Source organism: Panthera tigris, chromosome X (assembly GCF_018350195.1).
Source record: "Panthera tigris isolate Pti1 chromosome X, P.tigris_Pti1_mat1.1, whole genome shotgun sequence".
NCBI lineage: Eukaryota > Metazoa > Chordata > Mammalia > Carnivora > Felidae > Panthera > Panthera tigris.
Window position 1 is genome coordinate 20,547,048 of NC_056677.1, and position 20,395 is coordinate 20,567,442.

A 20,395-nucleotide genomic window follows, 5' to 3' on the forward strand; every position below is an offset into this window, starting at 1 on the left:
TATCTTGTGAAACTGGAGTAATTGGCCTTGTGAACAGTAGCCTTTGCATGTGCCAGAATTTTCTTAGTGCTCAGACAAGTGGCTGTGTTGAGTGGCTATGCTGATAACTGCTGTCTATGCACAGAGCTCGGGATTTTGCACAGTGGCCATCTTTTAGGTTGACAAACCTCTGGAGTCCTTTCTTGATATCCAGTTTTCATGAACAGTGACTTGATGTCTATGTAGAAAGGCTTGTTTTTACTTTGTGGTACACATTACATGGGAATCTGAAAAGGAGCATGTCTGCTGATTTGGTTGCTAGATCATTTTTTAAATAGGAATAGAAGAAAAACGAACATGATAAGCACCACCTATCCAGATAGGTGATAAGTAGTGAGTGAGGTAGAAAGGGTAAAATAGGAGATAGTAGTTGAACTCTCTTATGACATCCTTATCATTATATGGAATAAGATATATGAGATCTATTATGTTTTTCCCCAAATGCAATTTTACATATAGAAAAATAGTGATGCACCATACATAGCTACTCTTATACATGAATGTTAATTTTTATTCCTAAGTACAAGTGCTAAAAAGCAAGTTAGTATTCTCACACTTCACAAGAAGTTTCTTTTTATTTTTTAATTTTTTAAATGTTTATTTATTTTTGAGAGAGAGAGGGAGAGCACACATGCGCACAAGTGGGGGAGGAGGGCAGAGACAGAGGGGGCAGAGGATCCCCAAGTGGGCTCTGCATTGACAGCAGTGAGCCTGATGTGGGGCTTGAACTCACGAACCACAAGATCATGGCCTGAGCCAAGGTCGGATGCTCAGCCGACTCAGCCACCCAGGTGCCCCCCCCACAGGAGGTTTCAATAGGAGATTTGTTGGAGAATAGTTTGCTTTTTTTTGTTGTTTTTTTGTTTCTCTGAATCTGGGTAGTCCCAGTTCTAGGGAAGTTTTTTTTTCCTTACACTGACCTAGGGTATCTCTTTAATTTCTGAGGTTATGTATACATTGACCTGGGATGTCTCCCCACTTCCCCAGAGGTTTCTGCACTAACCTGGAGTGTCTCAGTAGTTCCCCAAGTGTGGATACTCAGACTTGGGATGTCTCCCCAGTAACTGAAGTTTGTCTCTATTTACCTGGGATATCCTGAATTCTAGGGAAAACGTTTACATCAGGTTGGAGAATCATTCTGCCCCCTGACATCTCAGCGGTCACGTTTTACTAGTGTGATGTTGTGTGGCATAAGTACTGAGTAAAGGAATTGGGCTTGGGGGGTGGGCAGCTGTTGCAAATTTACTATAAAAAATGGTGTGTCATGAAGGCATGAATGTGTGGACACGTTCAGTGAGCCTTCACGCTGCGCCTTTAATGTGAGTAATTGAAATGCTTCTTTTCTCATGGTTTTCTCCTATTCTCTTAGGTGTGGTATTTCTGTTTGGCAAAGTTTGGATTGAATCTGCCAAAACCCACGTGAGCTGTTGTGTCATGGTGAAAAACATCGAGCGAACACTCTACTTCCTTCCCCGCGAAACGGTAATTGCTAGTCGTTAGCCTCTAATTCCAAGTACGTTGTATGTTCTGCCACCAGCCATATTCTTCAACATTTTCTTGAATTTGAATAGAAAGATGACACATAGCAAAGTAATTGTTTCCAATACTTGCCGGATGTTTTGTGTTCTTTTCCTGAAATGGAAAGAAACTGTTCTGATCTTGTTTTTATTAGTTACTGGCAAGTCGTTATCCACAGCCTTGATGCTTCCTTTTTGCTGACTGCCTGATGACCACTGATTGTCAGCAGCTCCGTTAGAGGTTGGGAGAAATAGAGAAATGTAGTAAAACTGTTTTCGTTAAGAGTGTTAAAGTCTGCATTTTAGTATATAATGCTTTCTTCTCGCTGTCCCCTCATTTCCATACTAATCGGGGTTGGGAGTGTATGGCTCTAAAATGTCCCAGGGCATTTGGCCCAGTTTTCATGCTTTTGCTATGCATGTAGCAGTACCGTGCCCACTGTAGCCATTCAGCCAGGTCAGCTCCATTTGCTCCTCCTTTTGAAGTTGGGACTTAATACCCACACTCCCCTCCCAACCCCAGCCCGTCCCCTGAGATCTCAGCTGAACTGTGAAGCTTCTTGGTCAGGATTTACAACACTCTTCTTCCATTTTGTAGAATCAGTCATTTTTATCTGATGTGCTTTTATGATGCCACTGGGAGGAATCGGGCATTGGGTTTCGTACCTTTTTGGGGTCTCTTTGTATCTTTGAATTCATCTCTCTGTAAGAGTGTTCTTTTAAATGTTTAAATGGCTGAAGATGAGAATTGAATGAGACTTGGGTTTCTGGTTGTTGAAAAGATCTCATATACAGATACTTTTTTTCCTTTCCCTTCTCTCCCCATGGGAGAGCAGAAAATTGATCTGAATACAGGAAAAGAAACAGAAACTCTAGTTACAATGAAGGATGTTTATGATGAATTCGATGAGAAAATAGCAGCAAAATATAAAATTATGAAGTTCAAGTCCAAGGTTTGTATTTGGTGATAATTTTTTCCAGCTCTGTTTATTAGTTGTTTGTTCATTTCCTGACTTAACAGAATAGTTACTGTATGTCTTCTTTGTACAAAATGTGTTTTTTGTGACTGCAATTCATTGAATGGAGATTTCATAGATACCAATGTAAAACTAGTATGTTAAGATTTGTAAAAGTAATTTTTCTTTCTCTTTATTTAGAAAATAATTTTCTTGAATTTGGATAGAAAGATAACACATAGCAAAGTAATTGTTTCCAATACTTGCAGCATGTTTTGTGTTCTTTTCCTGAAATGGAAAGAATCTGTTCCGATCTTGTTTTTATTAGTTACTGGCAAGTCATTTTGGTCAGAAGGTTAAGGTGTTATAGTCAAACACTGGGGACTATAGTGCTATTTCTGATAGGATAAAAATCTTTTATTTGTGTGTTACATATTGATTGGCCTTGATTTTAGTGATATCAATGACACCTTTAGCCATCATCGTAAGGGACTGTAACCCAGCATACTTTTAACAGTGGTTTCAGCAAAGGGAGGATTGAGTTGCGGACGCTAAGGTTAATGGTCTTAACTATTTGAGCTTTGAATTACGGCTGGTGGATCATTCCTCTAAAATTCTAAAAATAGTGTGGTATAATGGTGAAGAGCATAGGTGCTGGGACCAGACTGCTTGTGTTTTAAGTCCTAGCCCTACCACTTTGTTGTGTGTGACCTCGGACAAAAGCTGAGTGATTTCTCTGGGCCTGTTTGTTCACCTGAGAAATGGGGCCCTATTTCAAGAGTTGTGGCAAGAGTTAAGTCACTTAATTCATGTTAGGTGATTAGAACAGTCCTTGGTGCTTGATAAGCACCAAGTAAATAGGAGCTATAATTTTAATGCTAATTAGTAATTTTTCTAGCAAGATGGAATTGGTTAATATCAAAGAGTAGCAAATGATTTAATACATTAACATTATAAAAATCTTAAATCTTTTATTGCCCTTCTTGAATGCAAATATTTCTAAGTTCTCTAGTGTCTAAGAGATAACTTTTTAGCATTTTGTCACTGGGTGTTTTAGTCCTAGTTGAAAGGGGGAAAGGGTGCCCTTTTGGCTTCATTTACCTTTGTGTTCCATAATGATACTGGGTTCCTCACTGTTGAATACAGGGGCACGTGTTGTACATGGAATGCTTGTCATTTTCATTTGTGAAGTTTTTGTGTTAATGATTTTTTATTTTTATTATTTTTATATGTTTTTTGCATATCCCTTCCCCTGCCCGTCTCCAGCAAGTGGAAAAGAACTATGCCTTTGAGATACCTGATGTTCCAGAAAAATCCGAGTACTTGGAAGTTAGATACGCGGTAAGTCAAAATTACTGGGTTTTGGTTGAGAATGACATTTCTCTATTTTTGAGACTTCAGCTGGCTTTCAATTAGGAGTATTGCCAGGGCCTCTCAAGTCCATAGTTCAGTGAGGTGGACTTACAGTCATGAATAATGAAAATGGTTCAAATTAATTTAAGTACACAGAACACTGGTTATGCTGCCTGTCTCAGGCTTTCAAGTATGCATCTTTAAATAAATAAGTTGAGACTGCACAACTGCTTGTCAAGTGGAGTGAAGGCCACATGATGGAGTTGCACATCATTAGTCTGTTGGAGTGTCCCTTCTGAGCCGCGGAAAGGTGAGAGAGGATCGTCCGTAGCGTCGCTGTAGTGCTGCTCTTGCTCCCGTGATAGGCAAGGTCATTGCTCTGGGATGTTAATTAACTGGGCCTTAACCTCTTTTTACCTTTGTTCTAGAGTTTTGATCTCACAGTGTCGAAAAGGGAAACTTTTAAGAAATGTTTCTGACAGTGGTGATGAAAAGTTCCCTAGGAGCATTTTGAATGAGTTCCACTCTCTTGCTTTCATTCTTCTAATGGAGTGGTACTTACTCAGCTGTTCTTTATCAGTAAGGCATGTACGGCTCTGGACAGAAATCCTCTTTTCCGGGAGCTTCTTGGCCTATTTTTCTTCTAATGGGTGCCATCAAGATGCATTATTTTGTCATTGTGAATTGTTTTTCTGTCCTACTGTGAATTGTTTGGGATTTCATTTGTTGCAAATTACATTTCATATATATCAAAGGGATTTCTTCTGGTGGTTCGTAGAGAGGCTTTTGTTTATTTCAAATACAGACTTCGGAAAATGTGAAGTAATGGTTTTAAACAAAAAAGGGTTGTTGTTTTTTTTTTTTCTTCTTTGCCTTTTTCAGGCTGAAATGCCACAGCTTCCTCAGGATTTGAAAGGAGAAACTTTTTCTCATGTATTTGGGACCAACACATCCAGCCTGGAAATATTCTTGATGAACAGAAAGATCAAAGGACCTTGTTGGCTTGAAGTAAAAAATCCACGTAAGGAAAAATTTACCTTCAGAAAGTTAAATTGCCAGTAGGGTGATTTTTAGAAGTTAAGGACTTGGTCTATTTATTTCAGTGTGTCCACGTCCTTTTTTGTGTTTCGTTCCTCAGAGTTTTCCTCGAGTGAGTGTAGGGCATATGCTTGGAGCCACTTCATCGCTGCAGTGCGTGGCAGTTCGGTGGGAGGGAGGCCTTAGTGAGTCTGGGTGGCCTTTGCCCGCACCCCTCCCCGCATCCCTCTCTGTGCCGCTCCTGGAGTGTACCTCCCACCCTGCTGATGGGCCCCCTGTTGTGCGGAGCAAGCTGCTCACCCCTGAAGGAGAGGCAGCATCCCTGCCCGATGGGGACAGTGCTCATTTGGTTTATTACCCGATGTTTTCCAGTGTTTGCATCTGTGATACTCTGTTTTGTCTTCACAAATCTCTTAAAAATGTTGGGTGATTCCTTCAGGGTAGTGTTTTTTGTTTTTTTTTTAAACCTATTTTAGGTCCTGGATTCTTCAGAAAATCAGATGAAAGCTGTGGCTGTGGACCTTTTACCAAGAAGATGAGCATATGTGTACACACACCCCCACCCACCCACCCCCACATACGCGCGCGTGCACACACACACACACACACACACACACACACACACGGCTTTGCATACAATCCAGTAATTGAGCTTATTTTTAGTTAGATGATGTAATAAGACATTCTTATTAGAATATGGGATTGAAGACTATCTCAGTTAATCACAGATGTCTTAATTATAGTAGTTTTCCTTTTTCAGCAAATGGCTGTTGATCCGTTGTATCTGTTCTCTTTCAGAGCTCTTGAATCCGCCAGTGAGTTGGTGTAAAGTTGAGGCAGTGGCCTTGAAACCAGACCTGGTGAATGTGATTAAAGATGTTGGTCCTCCTCCAGTTGTGGTCATGTCTTTCAGCATGAAGACAATGCAGAATGCAAAGACACATCAGAATGAGGTAAAGAAATAGGGCATATTTTTGTACCCATGTCTTAGATGCAATACTTGCTTGAACTTGTACAGCTATTCTATAAGGGAAACTTGTTCTTTCTGGAGGAGAAAGTACTAATGCAGTACCGGACTCCATTTTGGAGAATGTATTGAATGTGTTGGGTGCTGGAGGTGTTCTTTAAAGATTTAAATTACTGGACTTATTTTTATTTTTTGTTTTTTGAATATTTTATTTTGGAGAACTTTAAGTGGACTTGGAATAATATAATGAACTCTCATATACCAGTTACTCATATTCAGTGGTTAGCAAGATTTTTGTCACACTTGTTTCCCCCACCTTTAATTCTTGTTGAAGTATTTTATTTTTTAATTCATTTTTAAATAAATTTTTAAACATTTTTTTAAGTTTATTTATTTTGAGAGAGTGTGTGTGCAAGTGAGCATGGGGTAGGGGCAGAGGGAGAGAGAGAGAGAGAGAGAGAGAGAGAGAGGGAGGGAGGGAATCCCAAGTAGGCTCTGGGCTGTCAGCACAGAACCTGATATGGGGCTTGAACTCATGAACCGTGAGATCGTGACCTGAGCTGGGGTTGGGTGCTTAACTGACTGAACCACCCAGTTGCCTGTCAATCTCTTTTAAATGGGAGCAGCTCCCTCCCATCCTCTTTTTTCAGTGACATTGACTTTAAATAAGTCATTCTTCGTTGTCTCATACAATGTCGTATTTTCTATGTATGTTTGCTTCCTGGTGTCATTGGACAGTTTCTTTTATACCAGGGGTTGATCAAGTACAGCCTGCGAACACATCCAGCACACCACCTGTTTTTGTAAAAAAAAAAAAAAAAAAAAAAAAAAGTCATTGGAAGACATCATGTCTATTCATTTATGTATTATCTACAGTTGCTGTTTGACTACAGTGGCAGAGTTAGTGGTCACGATAGAGGCCATGTGTCCTGAGAGTGTAAAATATTTGGTATCTGGCCCGTTACGGAACAAGTGTGCTGGCCCCTGCTAGCTAGTGCTAAAGCATGGATTCAATTCAGTTTTGACTTTTTGGGTCAGTATACTTTATAGGTGGTATGATGTATTTCATATTGCATTATATATCAGCAGACGTATTAGGTCTGGCTAAAACCACTATTAGTGGGGTTATGATTGATTAGTGGGTTCCAGTTTTCATCTAAAGGCATTTTTTTTTTTTATACAGAGAGAGGGAGTATAAGTAGGGGGAGAGGGGCAGAGAGAGAGAATCTTTTTTTAAAATTTTTTTAAATTTTGGGGGAGAGTGCACAGGTATGAATGGGGGAGGGACACAGAGAGAAAGGGGGACAGAATCTGAAGCCTGCTCTGTGCTGACAGCAGAGAGCCCCATGTGGGGCTCGGACTCATGAACTGCAAGATCATGACCTGAGCCGAAGTTGAATGCTCAACTGACTGAGCCACCCAGGCGTCTCTAGAGAGAGAATCCACTCAGTGTGGAGCCCATTGTGGGACTGGATCCCATGATCCGGGGATCATGACCTGAGCCAAAATCAAGAGTTGGATGCTGAACCAACTGAGCCACCCAGGCGCCCCCTAAAGGAGGGTTTTTTTTTTTTTTTTTTTTTTTTAAACATTGGTGCTATTAACGTTTTGGTCTGACTAATTGATTGTTGTGACAGCTCTTCTGTGCATTGTGTGACGTTTAGCAGTATCCTTGGCCTATACCTGATGCCTCTACCTGACCCCTTCCCCCTAGTGGTGACAACCAAAAGGCCTCTGCACCTCTCCAAATATCTCCTGGGGGTGGGGAGAAAACTTGTTCCCTTTTGAGAACCACTGATTTAATGCCCCCCCTTTTATTTACCTGAATTAGTTGTTTCATTAGGAGTTGTAAAGCAGTTTTCTAATTTCTGTCATCATTTCCATGTTTGTTAGTTATATATGTTAAATATTAGAACGTTTATTAGTTGAATTTTTCTATAAAATTAACTTTTCCTCGTTAACCAGCACTATTCGGTTATGCTGCAGTAGTTTGTACAGGAAAGATGAGGGAAATGTGTACTTCTTTCTCTTGCATTGCCAATTTTCTGAGTAGGAAGTTGGAGGCCTCCATTATATGTATTGTTGACTAGTGATTTGTTTATTTTTGTTGTAAATTATATTTTGCTTCCTCTTTTATGGAATATTATGAACTCATGAGTTTTATATTTACACATGGTGGTTCAGTGTCTTGCAGTCATTGTTATTTTCGATGCTTAAACTTGTCTTTGGTCAGTGGGAGTGTCTTATGTCTGCTTCTAAATCCTTTTGACTTTGAGGGGGATTTTTTTTAACAGTAGCCTTTTGGCATTACTTTTGCTCTGAATTCTTTTAGTATGTGGTTTGATCTTTTAATAATAGTTAATATAGTAGATGGCCATAGTTAAGTGTGTGAGAAAGGTTTGATTTGTTCAAAAAAATAGTATCCATTCTCTAGCATCTGGAGTGAGATTTCTCAGTACCATTTCATAATAAGGGAAGTAGGGCTTCATAGAGAAATGGCTGATTCAGGAAAATGCTGGGAATGTCTAGCTATACTAGAAAGCAAGGATGATATTTAAATCTACTGAAGCTGTGTCAGAAGCGTTCAGCAGGAGTCAACCTGAAGAGTTTCCTGCTGGCCACAGATGGGACGTTGTGAACATGGACAAGGATAGGTCCAGCACACTGAAACGTGTGAGTTCACAATGCTACTGTAAGCACTTGCAACCCAGCACCGGTCACCTCTGAAGGCATCTAGGGAACCAAGTCACTAGTTCGAAAACTGGTCAATAACGGGATTGAATCTAGCATTTATCTTGATTTTTTTGAATTCATATTGTACCTCAGCTAACTAATTGGTGAAGTGGTTTCTCTTCATAGAAGGTTTCCAGCTAAGAAATGATAAAGGAAAAATGGAATATTTCCATTTTGCAGTCCCTAATGAAATAACGAATCTAGGCAATGATCACTAAAAGGGAGATAACCAGACATGACGTGCCTTTGCCATCTGATAGAAGGCATCAGTAGCACTTCTAACATACTCATACCAAAACATTGAATGCAATTTTGACCAAGCCTTTAGATCTAAATGTGAATTCACCAGCAGTACAGAAACAGAGGAATGTGTTAAATGGCATTATTGTGATACAAGCCATAGAGTTGATACTGTAGAGCACTCTACAGGGTGAATGACCGAGCTTCTTCAACAGATGAATTGCTGGGAAATAAAAGGTAGGGAGGGATTGTACCTGTAGTTCTATATATTGACCAATTACAGAGTATGGGCTTACTTGGTAAATAAAATTGAGATTGTTGGGAAAACATGAACATTTGAATCTTGCATGAATATTTAGTGATTTTAAGAAATTGCTATTAATTGTATTAGTTGTAATTTTATTACGTTTTTAAAACCTTTTGGGGCACCTGGGTGGCTCATTCACTTGAGTTTCTAAATCTTGATTTTGGCTCAGATCATGATCTCACGTTTTGGGGGTTCAAACCCCACGTTGGGCTCGGAGCTGGCAGCATGGAGACAGCTTGGCATTCTCTCCCCCTTTCTGTCTGCCACTCTCCCATACGTGCTGTGTATACATGCGTTGTCTCTCAAAAATAAACATTAAAAAAACCTTACCTTTTATTTTTTTTAATGTTCATTCATTTTTGATAGAGTGTGAGCTTGGGAGGGGGATAGAGAGAAGGACACACAGAATCTGAAGCAGGCTCCAGGCCCGACACAGGGCTTGAACCCACAAACCATGAATCACAAGCTGAGCCAAAGTCGGACGCTTAACCGACTGAGCCACCCAGGTGTCCCCAAACTTCTTATCTTTTAAAGTAGTGGTTCTTGGGGCACCTGGGTGGCTCATTTGGTTGAGCATCTGACTCTTGATTTTGGCTAGGTCATGATCCCAGGGTTGTGTGGGATTGAGCCCTGCCTCGAGCTCTGCGCTGACCATGGAGCCTGCTTAAGATTCTCTGTCTCTGTCTCTCTCTCTTTCTCTCTCTCAAATAAAAAAAAAAATTAGGGGATCTCAAAGGGGTGAGATTTTGCCCTTTAGGGGACATTTGGCCATGTCTGGAGATAGTTTTGGTTGTCACAACTCAGAGGTGGAGGGTGGTGCTGTTGGCAGCCAGGATACTGCTGAACATTCCACAGTGAACAGAACAGCCCCAGTAACAAAGAATTATTTGGCCAAAAATGTCCATAGCGCTGAGGGTGAGAAACCATGTTTTAGAGATACATGCTGCAGTATTTCTGGGTAAAGTGATAAGTCTGACTTCAAAATAATCTGGGTTGAGGCAGGAAGTGGATAGGGATATTGATGAGTTGATAATTGAAGGTGGATGATGGGTATATGAAAGTTGATGTTGCTTTATTTTTTCTCATAGTAAATATGAATGAATGAACGAATGAATGGGAGAGATCTTCTGCAGCCCTGAGTAAAGTTGATGGCCTCCTGAGGGTTTAGATTAGATGGTTAATAAAGTTGTTCACTCAGCAAATGTTTCCAAACCATGAGCTAGTGTGATGGAATACTTGTGATTCTTCCAGATAGTGGAAGAGACAGATATTAGCTCGATAGCAGAAATAGATGTAAAACTTACAAAGGATAGATGTGCTCTGGCAAGCATATGATAAAGGAAGCTGCCCTAGCCTGAGAGGCCAGGAAGGTGTCATTGGTCAGAGAAGCTTCTTGGCATGCTCTGAGGATCAAGCCCTGTGGGAGAATGAAGGCAGCAAGACTGGGCAGTGGGAGAAATCTGAGTTGCACTTATGACAAAAGTCTCAGCCAATCCCAGGGAGCTCTGGGGTGGGGATGACCCTCCAGAGTTGCTCTGAATTGTGGTAAGAGGTTTGGGCCTTCATTAGCATCCCTCCTCTCCGATGCGTTAGGTAGTGGATGCAGGCTGCTTCCAAGAGACTCCTCTGTGAGTTGTCAGCCTCCAGCCCTCTCAGCAGTTGGGAGAATGAGGGCCCTTGTCCTAAAGAGGACTTCTGGGTGACACACCACAGCATCCACTCCAGAAGTCTTTTCTAAAGGAGTAGGGATGGACCTTGAGTACTGGTGGGTGAGTAGGAGTTCACTAGGCACAGAGAATGGGTTTTTTCCCCCCAGGGGCAGCATGCTTTCTCTAGTATGGTGCCGTGGGAAGCCATTATTGGTGCCAGCACAGCAGCAGGGAGACCACTGAGGGAAGCTATTACATGAGTACGTTGATATAATACATTAAAATCTGGATATGAAAATGCAAAAAAAATAGAAAAGACAAGTCTTCTAATAACCCCAGCCCTCAGCGACAACCACTCGTAACAGTTTTGTGTATTTCTTTTCTGCCTTCTTTCTCTGCATATTTTAGTAAAAAGCTAGGATTTTACTGTACATGTGATTTGATTTTCTGCTTTTTTCTAGAGTTTTTCCTATGTCTATACTGTTTCTAATCAGAATCGCAGTCCTTGCCATTTATGAAAAACTTAGAAAGTAAACGTTTTTTTAAATCTCTACACCCATTATAGGGCTTGAACTCAGGACTCTGATATCAAGAGTTGCCTGCCAGAAAGTACAGATTTTAAAAAGAAAATGAAGAATACCCACAATGTCTCTTCTTAGTTTTGTCCATTGTTGACATCATCCAGATTATTTGTTACACATATCTATAGCTTGCTTTTTGAAAGAATGAGTCTTTAAACATCACTTACCTGTTTCCTTTGAGATCCCTGGCCTGGGGTTCCGGAGCCCTGAGCTCCAGTTCTAGGTCAGATGTTAATAGTTGTTAATCTTCCGCCTTACCCCTTCCCTCCTCTCCCCTTCTGTTTTCTCTGTGTTTTATTTGTTTAAATACTTCCGTAATAAAAAATTAAAATATGGACTAAAATATGTATCTTTTAATATTCTTGGTGGTTTTGGTGAGAATGCAGAATGCATAGTAGGTGTCTGATAAGTGATCTTTTTCCCTCCTTTATTTACAGATTATTGCTGTGGCAGCTTTGGTCCATCACAGCTTTGAGTTAGACAAAGCACCCCCACAGCCTCCCTTTCAGTCACACTTCTGTGGTATGTATTTTTTTTAGCTGGTCTACTAATGGCTTGATTTTAATTTTTCTTATTTTTTCTCCAGCTGTTGGATCAGTAACTCTTGATGTTTTCAAGAGTAGTTAGTGCATATTGTTAAACTTTTTTTTTTTGGTCAGCTGTGGACACTGAGTTTTATTGGCTTGGTGGCTCCTATTCAGCTAGTTTATTTTGTTTGAGGGGAAGTTGGGAGGCAGTTTGACATCTCTTTTCTATTCCTGTGGTTATTCTGTTGGGGCATTCTAGTTTTTTTTATTGGGTCAAAATTGTGCTATCACTATTTCCTTTTCATGATGTCATTGTAAAAGCCCATCATAGAAGCCTGAGCAAAGTGTTCTGTGTGGTGAGGCAATATGCTGAGGCATAAATGAGTGTCTACCTATTTGGGAGGAGTTCTAGAAATATCACATTGGAATTGGGTTGTGCTATGCATAAAATTCAGTTGGTGAAAATTTCACACAGAAATCTGCATGCCTTGAGTCAGTCTCCAAGGAGGATTCTGACCTATTCGATGTTGAAAGCTTGGCCAGGTAAATAACTATTTTTTTTTTTCAGTAAACAAGAAAGGGGCATAACACTATTGATCTGTCATGCTTCCTGAAATCTTTTCTAGGCTAGAACCAGCAGTTAACTGGGATAGCATTGCCTGTCTGGTTTTGTGGGTATTAGGAAAGTGGGACTAGGAAAGCAAGCAGAGAAGGAAGTATCATGTGTTATTATTGTGAAGTTTCCCCTCTTTAAGTGGGGTGAAATACACAGAAAAACATGACAGTGAGGATATCGTGGAAAGTACGTGGAGGAGAGCAGTCATTAGCTCATTTCAGTGTGTATTTATTCACCTGTTGTGTATGCCATGGTGTGAACAGCTGTTTTGAGTGACAAAGAACTTATAGTGAGGGCAGCTTTGGTCATCTTTATTTTTCTAATTTTGAGAAGGTTGGAGTTCCTTCATTGTACACTGGTTAAGGCTTTGGTGGTGGTGGGAACCCCCTTAGGGAAGTTAAACATCCTCCATTCTGCCTCAGATGGAGGGAAGATGTTTCATCAAAGTAGTTTTAACAGTTAATAGGAGCTTAGAGTTCTGTGCGTGGTTTTTCCTTTTTTTAGATGTAATCTTTTAAACTTTTTAAACATTGAGGTATAATTGACATGTAACATTTTAGTTTCAGGTGTTTAGCATAACAATTCGATAATTGTATGTATCATGAAATGATCACAATAAGACTAGTCAACATCTGTCATCATAGTTTGAAAATGGTTTTTCTTGTGATGAGAACTTTTAAGATTTACTTCCTTAGCAACTTTGAAACATGCAGTACAGTATTAACTAAAGTCACCATGCTGTACATTACATTTCGGTGACTTACTTATAACTGAAATTTGCACCTTTTGACTGTCTTCACCCAATTCCTGTGGGTCCCCTGCCTCGTCGCATCCTGCCCCATGACATCTGGCAACCATAAGTCTCTTATCTGTATCTAAGATCTCATTTTGCTTTTGTTTTTTTTTAGATTGCACATATAAGTGAGATCATGCAGTATTTATTTTTCTGTCTGACTTACTTTGCTTAGCATAATATCCCTCATGGTCTTTCCGTGTTGTCACAAATGGCAAGGGTTCCTTATTTTTTTAAATTTTAGAGAGAGAGCAAGCATGTGCAAGCAGGAAAGAGGGGCAGAGGGGGAAAGAGAATCTTAAGCAGGCTCCATACTGGTCTCCAACAGGGGACTCAGTCCCATGACCCTGGGATCATGACCTGAGCTGAAATGAGTCAGATGCTCAACCCACTGAGCCACCGAGGTGCCCCATGATTTCCTTATTTTTTTTAATGGCCGACTAATATTCCATTGTATAAATATGCCACTTCTGTTTGTTCATTCATTAATTGATGGGCACTTAGGTTGCTTCCATTTCCTGGCCCTTGTAAATCATGTTGCAGTGACCATGGGGGCACAGAGTTAGTGATTTCATGTTCTTCAGACAAATACCCAGAAGTAGAATACCTAGATCATATGGAAATTCTATTTTTAAGTTTTTGCGGAACCTCTTTTCTGTTTTCCATAGTGGCTGCACCAGTTTTACATTCCCACTAGCAGTATGTATACAAGGGTTCCCTTTACTCCACATCCTAGCCAACACTTGTTGTTTCTTGTCTTTTTTATTTTTAAGTAGGCTCCGTGCCCAAGGTGGAGCTTGAACTCATGACCCTGAGATCAAAAGTCACATGCTCTACCAACTCATCCAGCCAGGCACCCTTCTTGTCCTTTTGATGATAGCAATTCTGACAGGTGTGAAGTGATATCCCAGTGTAGTTTTGGTGTCCATTTCCTTGATGACTGTGATGTTGACCAGTTTTTCATGTACCTGTTGGCTATCCGTATGTCTTCTTTGGAAGAATGTTCACAGCCTTTGCCCATTTTTTTTTGAAGTAGGCTCCATTCCCAATGTAGGGCTTGAACTCAAGAGTTCATGCCAGCCATTCCCTAGCCTTTGCCCATTTTTATTTTTTCATTAAAAAAATTTTTTTGGGGGGCACCTGGGTGGCTCAGTCGGTTAAGCAGCTGACTTCGGCTCAGGTCCTGATCTTGCGGTCCGTGAGTTCGAGCCCCGCGTCGGGCTCTGTGCCGATGGCTCAGAGCCTGGAGCCTGTTTCAGATTCTCTGTCTCCCGCTCTCTCTGCCCCTCCCCTGTTCATGCTCTATCTCTCTCTGTCTCAAAAATAAATAAATGTTAAAAAAATAAAATTAAAAAAAAAATAGAAAGGGCTCTGATAAGAGACAATGACAATAACTAAAAAAATAAATAAAAAACTAATAAAACTAGTAACTCCGGGAATAACTAATAATTGGAATCCTTCTGAAATTCCTAGAGGGAGTGACATAGACCTGAAAGTTTAGAAGTTAAGTGAAGAGGGAGAAAATTACTTTAAGAAAAAAAAAATTTTTTTTTAATGTTTATTTATATTTGAGAGAGTGAAAGAGAGAAAGAGAGAGTGGGGCAGAGAGCGAGGAAGACAGAACCTGAAGCAGGCTCCAGGCTCCAAGCTGTCAGCACAGAACCACCAAAGTGGTGGGTTCGTCAACCCACGAACCACCAAAGCCAGATGCTTAAACGACTGAGCCACCCAGGCGCCCCTGCCCATTTTTAATTGGATTGTTTGGGGTTGCTCTTGGGTTCTATGAGTTCTTGTTGTATTTTGAATATTGATCTCTTCTCAGATAAATTATTTGCAAATACTTTCTCCCATTTGTTAGGTTGCCTTTTCATTTTGTTGATGGTTTCCTTGGCTGTGCAAGAGCTTTTTGTTTTGATGTAGTACCACTTGATTCTTTCTGCTTTTGATACCTTTGCTTTTGGTGTCAAATCCAAAAAATCATCGCCAAGACCAGTGTTAGAGAGCTTACTGCCTATGTTTTCTTCTAAGAGTTTTATGGATTCAAGCCCTTACGTTCAAGTCTTTATGGCATTTTCAGTTGGCTTTTGTGTGTGGTGTTTTGTTGTCCAGTTTCATTTTTTTGCATGTGGCTGTCTGGTTTTCACATCACCACATAGTAAAGAGACTGTCGTTTTCCCATTGTATATTCTTAACTCCTTGTCATACTGACCATATATACATGCATTAATTTCTGAGCTCTCTGTTCTGTTCCTTTGATCTGGATGTCTGTTTTTATGCCAATACCATACTGTTGGCATGACTACATCTTTGTAGTGTAGTTTGAAATTACTAGCATGATGCCTCCTGCTTTGTTCTTCTTTCCCAAGATTGCTTTGGCTATTTGGGGTCTTTTGTGGTTCCATAATGAATTTTAGGATTGTTTAGGCTTTTCTTTTGAGGTCCAACAACATGACCATTGGAAATACTTGAATCTCTCAGTTCTTTAGAGATTAGGGGGTATTTGTTTATATTTAAAACAGTTTCCATTTAGAAACATGCAGCATATGTGTACTTGAAATTGGACTAAGATGGTGATGGAATCTTTTTTCCTTCTTACAGTTATATCTAAACCAAAGGACTGTATTTTTCCATATGCTTTCAAAGAAGACATTAAGAAAAAGGTAAAGAACTCGTTATTTATTCCTTTTAAATTTGAAGCATCTATTTAGGAAAAGAAAAGGAGGATGGTGTAGATTAGCATAAATAGGCTATTTTGTATGTTAATTTATTAGGTCTGTTCTTGCTAGTTTGGACTGACATGAATCCATTCAAAATGTATTAGAAATATAAAATAGAAACATTATTGAATGTTTTACCACCTGAAAATAACGTGATTCTGTACCCTAGTAGTAGACACTTAGGCTCAAGTCCTCCTTCAGATAGCTTCAGGGGAGGCCTTTCTGAAATGCACAATCATGTGATTACTGTTTTGGGAAACTGTTGGGAAGAGTACTCACCCCACTCCCCAGTTTGAAGAAAGCCGAGTGTAGTTGGGTATGAAAAGGGACATGTATTGGAAAGGTCGATACGTGCTGGCTGGAATTGGTAGGGATCTCTCAACTCCCAGGATACTCCATGAAGTTTTCATGGGTCCTTAATAAAATAGGAAGTGGGGAAAAAGGAGTGTAATGTAGTGAGCTTGTCACAAGGGTAAATGTATTCATATAAAGAATTTGTTTTCTGGAGACTATGTGGAATGCTTGCGTTCACAGATGTGTGTGTTGGTTTTTTTTTTTAATGTTTTCACTTGACAAAATTAAAAGTTAGCAACCTTGTCAGGTTCCACTTACTTTAAGTTGGCTTGAGAAGTCCAGTAGTCTGGAGGTGCTGTTGGATCAGGCTATTATTTATGAAGTGCCCTGAAGTACCTATCCAAGTAAAATGACTTAGGAAAATTCCTTTTGAGTCAAACTGATACTTTGTAGCCGAACTAGTTACAGCAAACACATAGCTATCAACTTCCATTTTAGGAGAGTCTTAATAAGAGCGGATCTTTTGAATACCTGATTTATATTCAGTAATCCAAGTGGAAGCCTTTTGTGTGAAGATAGGTTTTATTTATACTTAACGACACTTATAATTCTTAAATGTATGCTAGTTTTCATTCTAGTTTCTTATTTATAGTTTCTTACACCACTCTTGCAGATTAGTTTATACAATCCTTGGGATTTCTTTATGTGGTAAATACACAAACAGCAGTCTATCAGGGATTATATAGGAAAGTAAGTAATGTTTTTGTTAGGTGCTCTGATTCATATGCTTGTGTGATATGTCGAGATACACAAGTGTGTCGCTGTGGAGGGACATATCTGCCCTTCATAGTGCTTAGCATTTAAAATTTGGCTTTATTTACTTCACACACTGTATGTTAGCCAATTTGACAATAGATTATATTAAAAATAAAATGAAAGAAGTTTAAACAGAAGTTTTAAAAATCCCACATAAAATTTTCTCTATTTACTCACTTATTACTAGGATGAGCTTCTCAGAGACTTTGGGCAGTTGTTACTGTGAAACCTAGAATAAGCAATTTCATTGCTTCTTTTAGTTTTGAAATGGATAGTTTCTTTTAATGCTAAGAAATCTAGTCCTGTTTGAACAGGGAGCCAAAGTATAGTACTTACAAGTAAAGAGTAAGTGACCAGTATGTTTTTATCTAACAGAATGTGAAGGTTGAGATCGCTGCAACGGAAAGAACGTTGCTAGGTTTTTTCCTCGCCAAAGTTCACAAAATTGATCCTGATGTCATTGTGGTGAGTAGGTGTCTCGTCGTGCTGTTGGGGACTCTTCATTCCTTAGTTCTCAGTACTTGTTGAACAGCAGAGAATCTTTTTTTTTTAATTGAGGTAAAAACTGGTATATAACATTATGTAAGTTTCAGGTTTGTAGTAGTATAACTCTACGTCTGTATATAGTACAAAATGATGACCGCCTAAAGCATAGTTACTATCCATTACTGTACAGTTGATTCCCTTCGCTCTTTGGCCCACCCCCCAAACCCCTTGCCCTCTGATAATTAGAAGTCTGTTCTCTGCATCAGTGAGTTTGTTTTTGTATTGGTTGTTTGTTTGCTTTTTTAGATTTCACTTAGCATAATACCTTCAGGGTCCCTTCGGGTTGTTGGAAAAGGCACACTTTCATTCTTCTTTATGGCTCAGTATATTCCTCTGTGTGTGTGTGTATGTGTACCATATCCTCTTTATCCATTCATTCACTGATGGACGGTTTGTTTTGATATGTTGGCTGTTATAAATAATGCTGCACTGAACATAGGGTTGGATGTATCTTTCCGAATTAGTGTTTTTACATTCAAATAAATACCCAAAGTGGAATAGGTGGATCATATTGTAGATGTGTTCTTAATTTTTTGATTTCTGTAGTGGCTGCAACAATTTACATTCCCACCAACAGTGCAAGAGAGTTCCCTTTTCTCCATGTCCTCTCCAATGCTTGTTATTTCTTGTCCTTTTGATAATAGACATTCTCACAGGTGTTAAGGTAGTTTTAATTTGCATTTCCCTGATAATTAGTGACACTGAACATCTTTTCATGTGCCTGTTAGGTATCTGTGTCTTCTTTGGGAAAATGTCTGTTCAGGTTCTCTGCCCATTTTTAACGTTTTTTTTTTTTAATTTTATTTTTTGAAAGTCAGAGAGAGGGCATGAGCGGGGGGGGGGGGGGGGGGGACACACAGAATTCAAAGCAAGCTCCCTGAGAGCCCAGTGTGGAGCTCGAATCCACGATCGTGGGATCATGACCTGAGCCGAAGTCAGACGCTCAACCGACTGAGCTACCCAAGCTCCCCTCTGCCTATTTTTAAATGGGTTTTTTTTTTTTATTGTTGATTTGTATGAGTTCTTTATATATTTTTTTGAATCTTCAGAGTGAAATAACCGTATGGACTGGTGGGAATTGCTGTATTTTCTGCTAACAGAAAGGGGAAAAAAGAGCCAGTCCACTATGAAATAGTTCTTTTCCTCTAATAGAATAGCAACTCATGAGTTATTGTTGATGTTTAGGATATTCTGTTTATTTCCAGCCTATATAAGTAAGTAAACTTACCTATAAGTAAGTAAACTTGTGTTGTTAACTGTTGGTTCCTATACATTTTTGGATTAGTGGCCCAGCTGTATATTGGTCATAGGAGTTAATTCCCTCGATTTGGTGTCAGTCTCCAAAGTGTTTATATTTCATTTTCATGAGCTCAGTGCCTCTCTCTCTCTATTTTTTAAGATTTTATTTTTAAGTAATCTCTACACCCAACGTGGGACTTGAACTTACAACCCCAAGATCAAGAGTCACAAATTCTTCCAACTGAGCTGCCCGGTACCCCGAGCTCAGTGACTCTCTATGACCTATTCCTTTGAGAGCTCAGGGCTAGGAATTTTTTTTTCCCCTTGGTAACTGAGTATGTTTCCACTAAACAGGAAGAGGTAATAGTTCATTGAGTTATGTTTGCCCCAGTTTTTAAGAGTCACAAAGCAACATTTTGCTTTATGTTTCCTCTGGCTTTAGTTTGTAGGCTCTTTGATGTGATTTCTTCTGCTGCCCACCACCCAGTTAACGGATCAAATTATGCTGTGATTTTGATGGTTTTGGAGAAAAGTAGGAATGTAAATGCATGTATTTGAAGTGTGATAATGGTAATTTAGTTACATTGAAGCCTTGCAAAACAATGTGTGGTATATATTTGTCCACATTCATTTTTGCTCTTGGATATCTATCTTGACCATGGTGTGGCCAAAGTACCTAGAGCCTGAAGTTTGTTATCAGGTATCTCTGCATACGTCCCTTACAGCATTCCCTTACACTACTCTAGGACCCATCTTGAAAACACCAGGAAGATTCTGTCCACAGTGCCCTATTGTGGCATTCCGGCTCAGAACTAGGTCCTCACCCAGTCTCCCCTGGTAGTCTCTCTTGGGCCCCAAGGAGATGTCCTGGTGCCTAGGATAGGTGGCCTGGCGTAGCATGTTAGAGCCAAGCCAAGTCTGTGTGTGAGGAATCCAAACTGATGTAAGAGAGAATCCTGACATGGGTTTGAGTCCCTAATCCCAGGCATGATAATTTGGAAATGAGACTTCCTTGTGTCCTTGGGTCTCTTAATTTAATAGACAAAACTGCCATAAGTATATAGTGGTATACATCTTTAAGTAAAATTAATAACAAGTAAATCAGTTTATTGATCTGATTTATTTTAAACTGTGTTTAGTTTTTTTTTTTAATTTTTTTTTTCAACGTTTTTTATTTATTTTTGGGACAGAGAGAGACAGAGCATGAACGGGGGAGGGGCAGAGAGAGAGGGAGACACAGAATCGGAAACAGGCTCCAGGCTCCGAGCCATCAGCCCAGAGCCCGACGCGGGGCTCGAACTCACGGACCGCGAGATCGTGACCTGGCTGAAGTCGGACGCTTAACCGACTGCGCCACCCAGGCGCCCCAAACTGTGTCTAGTTTTTTAATAAACATGGGCATTGAACCATATTATTCACACAATGGAAATTATCATTATAGACATGGAAAATTTGGTTGCATTTTTC

The 20,395-nt window shown here is 39.8% G+C and overlaps 1 protein-coding gene across 2 annotated transcripts in view; it reads left to right on the forward strand.

Moving 5' to 3' along the window:
• POLA1 (DNA polymerase alpha 1, catalytic subunit) overlaps nucleotides 1–20,395 on the forward strand; it is a 300,131-nt gene that overhangs the window by 23,553 nt on the left and 256,183 nt on the right. For both annotated transcript variants that reach the window (XM_007087856.3, XM_042974042.1), the window contains exons 11-18: nucleotides 1,409–1,521; nucleotides 2,393–2,509; nucleotides 3,779–3,853; nucleotides 4,748–4,886; nucleotides 5,702–5,856; nucleotides 11,818–11,902; nucleotides 15,915–15,976; nucleotides 17,519–17,608. In XM_007087856.3, the coding sequence (XP_007087918.2) occupies nucleotides 1,409–1,521; nucleotides 2,393–2,509; nucleotides 3,779–3,853; nucleotides 4,748–4,886; nucleotides 5,702–5,856; nucleotides 11,818–11,902; nucleotides 15,915–15,976; nucleotides 17,519–17,608 (836 nt within the window). The remainder of the gene's footprint in view (nucleotides 1–1,408; nucleotides 1,522–2,392; nucleotides 2,510–3,778; nucleotides 3,854–4,747; nucleotides 4,887–5,701; nucleotides 5,857–11,817; nucleotides 11,903–15,914; nucleotides 15,977–17,518; nucleotides 17,609–20,395) is intronic.